Source organism: Phragmites australis, chromosome 17 (genome assembly GCF_958298935.1).
Source record: "Phragmites australis chromosome 17, lpPhrAust1.1, whole genome shotgun sequence".
Classification (NCBI taxonomy): Eukaryota; Viridiplantae; Streptophyta; class Magnoliopsida; order Poales; family Poaceae; genus Phragmites; species Phragmites australis.
In genome coordinates, this window is record NC_084937.1 from 29,650,621 (window position 1) to 29,659,741 (window position 9,121).

The 9,121-nt window shown below is 45.5% G+C and overlaps 2 protein-coding genes and 1 pseudogene across 2 annotated transcripts; 1 reads left to right on the top strand and 2 right to left on the bottom strand.

Moving 5' to 3' along the window:
* Nucleotides 1-13: 13 nt before the first annotated feature.
* On the bottom strand, nucleotides 14-3,218 carry LOC133897627 (uncharacterized; annotated as a pseudogene).
* Nucleotides 3,219-4,992: 1,774 nt separating this feature from the next.
* LOC133897080 (protein MAIN-LIKE 2-like) lies at nucleotides 4,993-6,135 on the top strand. The gene is made up of 4 exons (XM_062337650.1): nucleotides 4,993-5,108; nucleotides 5,188-5,528; nucleotides 5,605-5,977; nucleotides 6,124-6,135. The coding sequence occupies exons 1-4, from the start codon at nucleotides 5,025-5,027 to the stop codon at nucleotides 6,133-6,135; spliced, it is 810 nt and encodes a 269-aa protein (XP_062193634.1). The 5' UTR covers nucleotides 4,993-5,024.
* A 1,670-nt stretch (nucleotides 6,136-7,805) lies between these two features.
* LOC133897081 (uncharacterized) lies at nucleotides 7,806-8,788 on the bottom strand. The gene is made up of 3 exons (XM_062337651.1): nucleotides 8,510-8,788; nucleotides 7,915-8,436; nucleotides 7,806-7,823 (listed from the first exon to the last, which is right to left on the bottom strand). Exons 1-3 carry the CDS (start codon nucleotides 8,615-8,617, stop codon nucleotides 7,806-7,808), a joined length of 648 nt encoding a protein of 215 aa, XP_062193635.1. The 5' UTR covers nucleotides 8,618-8,788.
* Nucleotides 8,789-9,121: the final 333 nt, after the last annotated feature.

The following is a 9,121-nucleotide window of genomic DNA, read 5'->3' on the forward strand; positions in this document are numbered from 1 at the left end:
GTGCTTGTAATTTTCAAATGTTAGTCACTTACTGTTATATGGCAAACCCTGAACATTGGTCTCTGCACCTCTAGTTCCATTGATCATAGAATTAAATCTAGGATGCCACTAAATTTCCCTGGTACCGAAGAACTATTCCACAGATGGTTATGGCTGGGTTTTTGCCTTTCAGTGCCATATATATTGAGAACTACTACATTTTTGCTAGGAAATGTGACTAAGGTCCAGATGAGCACAATAACACCGATAGTGCCAAAGGGCAATTGCTGCTGTTGTACTATAAGCAATAGCAACAGTGTTCAAGAAGTAGAATGTCAGGAAGAGAGGTCCACAAAACAGGCACCCTGTCAATAGCAAATTCCTCACCTGAAAAGATGAACATAAAATGGCAACATTACTACTATAACAGTAAAGTGCATTTGAATTTGTGATCCCATACATATAAGGCAATACATACCCAGTTCGTCCCCTCCAGCTGACAATAAAAAGAGGTAGCAATGTACCTAGCAATTCCTGAAGTGAGTGCATAGATAACGACCAATACATCAAACAACGCACCGCTGATGATGCTGGCAGGGGCAGCGGAATGGTTGGCTCATTCTTGAGTCTCCGTTGCATGTTGGATGCTTCGTGTACCATTGCTTCAGCCAGTTGTAAGTTGGAAGTTAAAAACATAATAATGACAAATGTTTACATCTCACGAAACACTATAAGCATGTAACAACATTTCCATGCTTTGGGATGCTTGTTTAACATTACCTGTAACTGAGTGCGGACTTTCTCCAGTTCAGATTCCTGCAAAACATATACAAGTAAAATTCCATAGTTCCTAAGCCAAAATGCAAGTAAAGCTGGGTGATGACAAGCAAATACCAATTCAAAAAAAAAAACTAAAATGCATAGCTATTTACTAATCAACAGTTGTTCTGACCTGTTCCTGCAATGCCTCCTTCAATGCAGAAACAACAGCTGCTCTATTTCCTTCAACTACTTTCAGCTTTTCGATGCATTTTTTCATGCTAGCCTCTTCATCCTTTAGTTCTGTGCAAAGAACCTAACGACGAGGATCTTCGGCTGCACAAAGAAAACATTTTAAGGATGCCTACAAAGATAGCAAAGGTGCAGAATTCAACTCAGATCAGCAACAAATACTACCTTTGCTACAGGCACTGTCAATATCCTTCTCCATCTTTCCAACATGACGCGTAGAAGTCTTACATTTTTCCAGGTCAGCGTCTTCATCTGCTTGTTCTCTGAGAACAGTGTGAAATGCAGATACAATCCTTTCTGCAGTTCCTCCAATGCCCAGTCGCTGATCAAAGATGATGATTAAAATTGAAAGAACTTCATAGCAGGTGAAAAAAGAGTCTAGCAGAAGGAGTAGAAAATCTTACAAGTTTTACAGAACGTGAATCTCTTTTAACAATCTTTATGGCTGAACTGTGAGAGCGCTTTTTTCATATCTAAAATAGGCGAGCAATCCCGAGCATCACATCCTTGATGCCCCCAGCATGTGAACTGAAAACTCTCCTTTCTTGCCATACGTCGACCTAGAACACACATTAGTACGTTGCTAAATATGTTTTGCAGCTACACGATTACACTAACAGGGTATAGGTGTATCTTCAGTATGAAACAACAATTGACAAATAGCTTCATCACCAATTTATCCTGACAGGCTATAGCTAACAAAGTTTGCCAACTCATAGCATCGATATATGAAACTCACCAGTCTAGATGCCACCTTCTTCCCACGATCATCGCCATTCTCAGTTACATTTTTAAACGCACCAGGGAGAACCTTCCAAAATTGTTCTACAAACTCTGTACCATTGCGCTTGTTGTTCTGTAAGATGTCATTAGCAAGATAAATAAAGATCTTTTGCTCCTTTCCAGCGCTGTGGAACTGCTTATCCCATGTCTGCACGATTTGCTCTGCATTCTTTCTATGGTAAATGCACCAATGCGAAAGCGATAGTGGTCACAAAGAGCAAAAGTCAAGGCAACAACCCGAGCATAGGAATGCATGTTATGACAAAGAAAACCATGTATTTGCATCACCTAAATAGGTCAATAGGTGTTCTATAAATTATAAAACGAAGAGAACAGAGAGCCCCCAACAAGTTAAGAACATCTCTGCCAATAGTGTAATGGGCACACAAGAATTTGCATTTCTAGGCGCCTAAAAATGCTTTCTTGCGCACTACATTCTAATCTGTTATTCAAAGATACATCCTTTGGAAGGAAGCTGACAGCAAATCAATAGACGCAAGATTAAGCGAAGAAAAGAGAAGCTCTACAGTCTAATCACATAGAAAACGCAAGACTAAGCGCAGAAATTGCATCTCCACACTAAACTTCCCGGAAGCACCACAAAACAACCAAAATATCTAAAGATTTGACCCGAGAAAAATAAAGTCCCCAACAAGTTAAGAACCTCTCTGCCAATAGTGTAAAACGGGCACACAAGAATTTGCATTTCTAGGCGCCTAAAAATGCTTCCTTGCGCATTACCTTCTAATTTGTTATTCAAAGATACATCCTTTGGAAGGAAGCTGATAGCAAATCGATAGACGCAAGATTAAGCGAAGAAAAGAGAAGCTCTACAGTCTAATCACACAGAAAACGCAAGACTAAGCGCAGAAGTTGCACCTCCACACTAAACTTCCCGGAAGCACCACAAAACGACCAAAATATCCAAAGATTTGACCAAAGAAAAATAGGGCAAGGATACTATCGATGCATTCCTGCGTGTTGTTGAGCTTGGCAAGCTTGTCAGCGAGTATGTCCTCGCTGAATGCGCTGTTCATGGCCGCCGATCAGCACGCCAAGCTCAAATCACCGTTGCGTCGCGCAAATCTTGGGGACGGGAAGGAAGCGGGACCAACGAACCCTAGATGGAAAGGGTGCAAGGAGACCACGACGGCGACGCAATTGTGCGGGGGCAGGAGGGGGTAGCCGTAGGAGGCTGGAGTGAGGCCGCCGGTGATGCGTGAGCTCGTTGATTGTCAAAACCCTAAAAAAATTTCCCATCTCCCTCTTTTTCTCTCTTCTTCCTCTCTTCAACCTCCCCACCTCCCGTCTGCCACCGCCACCTGCCGCGCCGCGCCGCGCCGCGCCGCGCTGTCGCGTCGCCGCACCAGCAGTCCTCGCGCCCCGTGCTGCTCGCGCCATCGCCTCGCGCCCCGAGCCACCTCGCCCCGCACGTCACCCGATCGCCGGCCTATATAAGGGGTCAACAGTGCCTTTCCCCCCTCACACCCCCTCTCTCTCCCCGAGCACTCCGCCGCCTCCCTCCGAGTGCTGCCGCTGGTGAGCCCCTCACGGCCCCCTTCTCTCCTTCACTCTCCCTCCTTTCCCTCCCCTGTGGGCGTACCTGGCTCCCTGCTATCGTCGGCCACCACTCTTCCTCCGTCGGCCGCCACTCTTCCTCCGTCGGCCGCCACTCTTCCTCCGCCGGCCGCCGCTCTTCCTCCGTCGGTCGAAGCCGCTTCCCCGCCGCCGGCCAGCTCCGCCCCCGCCGCCGGGCCGCCACCGCCGCCCGCGCCCCTTCTCTCTCTCCCGTTCTCTCTGCTGCCCGAGCCGCCCCTCTCTCTCTTTTATCGGCAAATTTGGGAATTTAGACGATATACGCGACCGTATTTGCGAAAATAGATAACATACCGACGTATTTGTAAATCTAGCACTCGTATTCGGTACCTTAAATTCCGAAATTTGGCTTTCGGTAACTCAGATTCCGAAAACACCCCGGACCCACATATTTCGGCAATTGAGGTGCCGAATACGACACTGTGCACCGTATTCGGCATACAACAGTGCCGTATTCGGCACCTCAGTTGCCGAAATATGCCGGCCGACCGACTTTTGCTGCGTCGCATCAATCTCTTTTCCGTCACATCAATCATTTTTCCCTTCCCTCCCATGATGCTTTCGACCGGTGCATGCATTTGTTGTTTTGGCGCCACACGCGGAGAGATCGTTGCTCTGCTGAATAAATTGAGGTCGCAGCAGCAGCAAAGCAGAGAAGGGAGAAGAGAAGGGAGCAGAGGAACACGAGAAGCATCAGCAGAAGAGGAGCAACGCAAGCACTTAATTAGCTTTCGTACCAGTTAGTCCTTATATTACATATTTAATACTTAGGTTAGTAATATTATTTAGAGTAATTAGTTTATTTGGTTAGTCCGTTTCGAAGTAGATTGTTTAATCCGTTCAATTACATTTTTTAATTATATTAATTTGATAAATTAGAGTACTTTGATTATATAAATTAGATTATTTAATTACGTTATTAGAGTACTTAGAGTTTAATTAGAGTACTTAGTTTATTTAATTAGAGTACTTAGATTATACAAATTAGATTATTTAATTACGTTATTAGATTACTTAGATTAATTAATTAGAGTACTTAGTTTATTTAATTAGAGTACTTAGTTTATTTAATTAGATTATTTGGTTAGTCCGTTTCGAAGTAGATTAGTTTTTCGAGAGTAGATTGTTTAATCCGTTCAATTATATATTTTTAATTATATTAATTTGATAAATTAGAGTATTTTGATTATATAAATTAGATTATTTAATTACGTTATTATAGTACTTAGAGTTTAATTAGAGTACTTAGTTTATTTAATTATAATACTTAGATTATACAAATTAGATTATTTAATTACGTTATTAGATTACTTAGATTAATTAATTAGAGTACTTAGTTTATTTAATTAGATTAAATGAATTAAATTATTTGATAAATTAGAGTACTTAGATTAATTAATTACGATGCTTAGTTTGATTATATGAATTTGATTAGTCTATATAATTATATTATTTAATTAGTTTGATATCATGAATTTCTTTCAGCATTGTAATTAGATTGTGTCCTTAGTATAATTATATGAATGTCCTTATTCGGTAAAATTAGAAAAAATTACGTGTACCTTTGTTTAGCAGATACAATATTATGAAGCTTGTAATATATTTTAATTTGTTGTTCACCTATTTGTTGAACCATGAAGCCTTAAATCATTATCATGGCTCATGGTGGTCTTCCCGAGCTTCTTCAGCAGCGGTACGACGAGAACCATAGGGGAAGGATGATATTCACAGGACAGCAGGTACCACGTTTATATGTGCTATTTTATTGCCACGATAATTTCGAACTAACTCTATATATGTATTGGATAACTCATGCAGTTGGGTCCGTTACGAGCCCGGAGTGTGCACAAGATTAAGGAGTTGGACCCTCGATTCCACGAGCCACTCGCACGGGCGGGACTACTACCTTTCGCTCTCATGATGGCCGGAGCTCCCATAGAGGTCGGTGGTAGGACACCTCTGCCGGCGATTGATGAGGCACTGCTCACAGGTCTCGTCGACCGGTGGTGTCCTGAGACGCACACGTTCCACTTTCCTTTTGGTGAGATGGCTGTAACATTGAGGGACGTGGCCATGCTGACCGGGCTACCAATCAGGGGCGCCCCGTTAATAGTTTCGCGACCCGCAAGGGAGCAGTGGAAGGGTTATGTTGCGGATAGGTAATTATTTGTTATGTAATGCACTTCAAATATTATAGTGCTATTAAAGCTTCATCTGACCATCTGCATCTTATAGGTTTGGTGTGCAATACGACGGGAAGGATGCTGGCCTCTCCATGTCCTGGGTTCATGGGCTCCCACAGTTCGGTCCATGCCCACTGGATGCGGACGAGGCTACACTTATGCAGCACTATGAGGTGTACTTGTACGTCCTGCTCGGAGGCATCATGTTCTGCAATACGGCAGGCGATTATGTCGTCCCCTATATTGTATGGTTAGCAGCCCACCTCGCGTCACATCCTTATGAGCCTACATCTTACAGTTGGGGATCTGCAGTGTTGGCTGCAACCTACAGAGGTTTGTGTGATGCAACCCAGCGAATAAAGAGGAAGGCAACTATTACAGGGTGCATACACCTCTTACAGCTATGGAGTTGGGAGTACCTCCAGGTTTCCAGACCTTGGGTGCTTAAGTGCTACTACCCAGTCCACATCTCCGATGGCATTGCCGATGACATAAGGCCAACGATGGGGTATCGGTCGATTCATGCCAGGCTGAGATGGAGTCAGCAGCAAGACCATGGTAACTACTCCAGGGTGATCAGTGACCTGGACGTCCTCAGCACTGATCTAGTGGAGTGGGATCCATGGCGTATGGCACGAGTAGAAGAAATTGCAGATGGTGGACTCATCGCATCCTCTTGTAGCCGTGACGCAGACTTATGGTTGACCACATGCTTCTTGTTGTACATGAACTGCGTGGAAGTATATTCTCCAGAACGTGTACAGAGGCAGTTCGGGTATCGACAGGTGGTGCCAGTACCACCACCACGAGACACCGGACGGGCGCACGAGTAAGTGTGTTATTGTATGTTGCCTTAGTACATTGGTTATCCATGTTAACAAATTATAACTGTTTATGTCACGTACAGGAGGAGCTCACAGGGGGGTGGAGGCACGCGGAACTGGGCATCCAAAATGCCGACTACATACGGAGGTGGACAGAGTCAGCTGCGGTGGATGTCATCATTACTGCTGGACAATACGACGAGGCCACGTACTGGGACTACCTTGCTTGGTACCGTCCGCGCACGCGTGCCACCTTACTCAGCGGACCTGTACAGCCGGGCCCCAGACCCTTCCCCGAGGATCGTGCCCGCCTACTTCATGTTGTGGTAAGTGATGCGTTACTTATAATGGTTTTCTTTGGAAAATCTCTGTATTACTGACATGTCCCTCATCTTATACAGACTGAAGAGGCGTATGAGATGCATACGCAAGCGGATCAAGCTTGTGGGGAACCAAGCAGGTCATCATCGCAGAGGGATCGTAACCCTCTCCGGGAGTACATGAGGACAAGAGGATCCCGCTTCCTAAACGCTATATGTGGTCTAGGTGGGTGTGCCCCGCAATGGAGGGGGTACGACCAACCTGCCATGGACCCGTCTCGTGCCTCCCACAGCAGGCGGTCATCCAGTGCTCGTGAGGAACCCGTCCGGTCAGAATCACGACATACATCTTCAGCTTCGGCGCGTCATGTCTCATGTTCCGGTGCTGAGGCCGAGGAGTGCACGCAGCCTCCTGCGCCCGAGCAGTTTACGTTGGGTTCACTAGCACCTCCGGCTACGATGACACCTCCGGCTGCAGCATCTACTCATCAGGAGGACGTCGTTGACTACACGCAGCAGACCCCTTGCTGGAGCGACCCAAATGCTTTTGACTGGGCTGCTGCAATGCATGCGACCGCCACCTTCACTGATCTACTCGGCGGACAGTCCTCCCAAGATCTCGATGAACCTGGAAGTTCACATTGGTACCAACATGGAGCCTTCGGCACACTGGACTCCATCGGAGCACGTTCTAGGGCCATCCACACTTCCGCACGAGGATCCTTCGGCATGGTACATGCAGGGCCGAGTTAGCGGGGCGGGATACACGTTCGGTGGGGTTCCCACAGGGCAGGCAGATGATGATGAAGACGACCAAGGGCACGCAAGGCAGGGGCCTGCGCAGGCTGCTGGGATGAGAGCCACACACCCGCCAGACGCTTACACTCCTGGGGATTGTGTGAGGCATCGTCGCCGTTGAGTAGCCAGGGCAATTTGTCATGACACATGTATTATTGATTTTAATGTCGAGGTCATCCCTATTATGTCTTATTCACTGTATTGTTAATGTAAGAAATTCTCAGTACAGAGGAAACAATAGTAGTTGTAAAGCATAAGTAGCATGGAACCCGGTACAGAGGTTACACATAAAGAGCAGACAACAACAAACATTAGCATGTATGATACGCCTAAAGAACATAATAACATGCCTTAAGGGAATAAAATATACAGGGTTACAATAGATGCTTAGGGCGAAGGAAAGTGGCGACGCAAATTAGCGTAAGAATTCCAGGTGTGATGGTCAAAGCTATCCGGGTAAGATGATTGTCGTCTCCGAGGTGGTTCTGGGAAGTTGTAAAAATGAGTACGAGCAAATCCATCATTATTTTCAGGGTCATCGGTGTCCTCCGGAGATGGAAGCCTCGGAGGGCGGGGTCGTTGTGGCATGAAATTGTCGTCGTCGTCATCATCTTGAGGTTTCTCCGAGGTGGTACCACGTCCTATTTCCCTATCAGTTGTATGGCATCTCGATGTTGTGCGTGAACGTCCTCTTGCAGTGTTCCTAGAACCTTCTCCTGTATTTCTGTTGGAACGTCTAGGCATGGGGGGCATGAAATCGTCATCGTCTTCGTCCTCGTCATTATCTGGATGATTCGTAGAGGTCACCTCTGTACCCCTTTGGTTCGCTGACTGTCGTCGTCTTCTACGCGAACCAGGCATCACACCCCCGCCGAAGAGCATATACATCGCCAAGAAGTGTGAGATTTCTTTGTTGATCAACTGTTCGTCTTCCGGGAAAGCCTGACGCAGAAGAGGACCGTTCGAATCAATGGAAATAAGATAAGTAGGGTGACCAAATGTTTATATAACATACCTGAATATGGGATGCATACTGGTCCGGCGACATTACTATCGTTCTTTGCCTCCTAGAGAAACCTATCACAGAAGGATGGTCGGCCAGTTCGCGGACCCTCAGATACATTTGACGCCGGTGATACAAGAGGGCCCTAAGGTCCTCGGTGGTTACACATTGGAGCGGCGCGGTTAACCTAGAACATATGGGTCTTGCATGCAATTTCGCCACGGCTTGGATTATGTTGTTCTCCTTTAAGGGATCATCGTTTCCTTCACGCACAACCTGTAAGGAGGCATTAAGTGCTATAACGATCGTTGAAGGTGTCCATGGAAAGCCTATACTAGAGGATCCCGCCATAGATTTCTTGCTCACTGACTACAACGCTCTGTCTCTGCATCAAAACACGGATCCATGAATATTTAAGAAACACGAAATAAATAAATAAAATTATATTTACAATACAATGGTCACTTCTTGTCTAAAGGGGTACAGTGCAAACCACATAATGCACAATAAGTAGTACAACTAACAGGTGAATAACATTTTACAATACAAACCATTTATGCGGATAGCTTGTAAGAACAAAATAAAATGCAAAGTCTCTAAGACAGTTTAGTTCGACAGTGGGCT

Bases quoted from the DNA above. Each gene is read 5' to 3' on its own strand.
- LOC133897080 (XM_062337650.1), top strand. From the start codon at position 5,025: ATGGCTCATGGTGGTCTTCCCGAGCTTCTTCAGCAGCGGTACGACGAG. The intron at 5,109-5,187 runs GTACCACGTTTA...TAACTCATGCAG, and splicing joins TGATATTCACAGGACAGCAG to TTGGGTCCGTTACGAGCCCG. The intron at 5,529-5,604 runs GTAATTATTTGT...TGCATCTTATAG, and splicing joins AAGGGTTATGTTGCGGATAG to GTTTGGTGTGCAATACGACG.
- LOC133897081 (XM_062337651.1), bottom strand. From the start codon at position 8,617: ATGTATCTGAGGGTCCGCGAACTGGCCGACCATCCTTCTGTGATAGGT. The intron at 8,437-8,509 runs GTATGTTATATA...CTTCTGCGTCAG, and splicing joins AGTATGCATCCCATATTCAG to GCTTTCCCGGAAGACGAACA.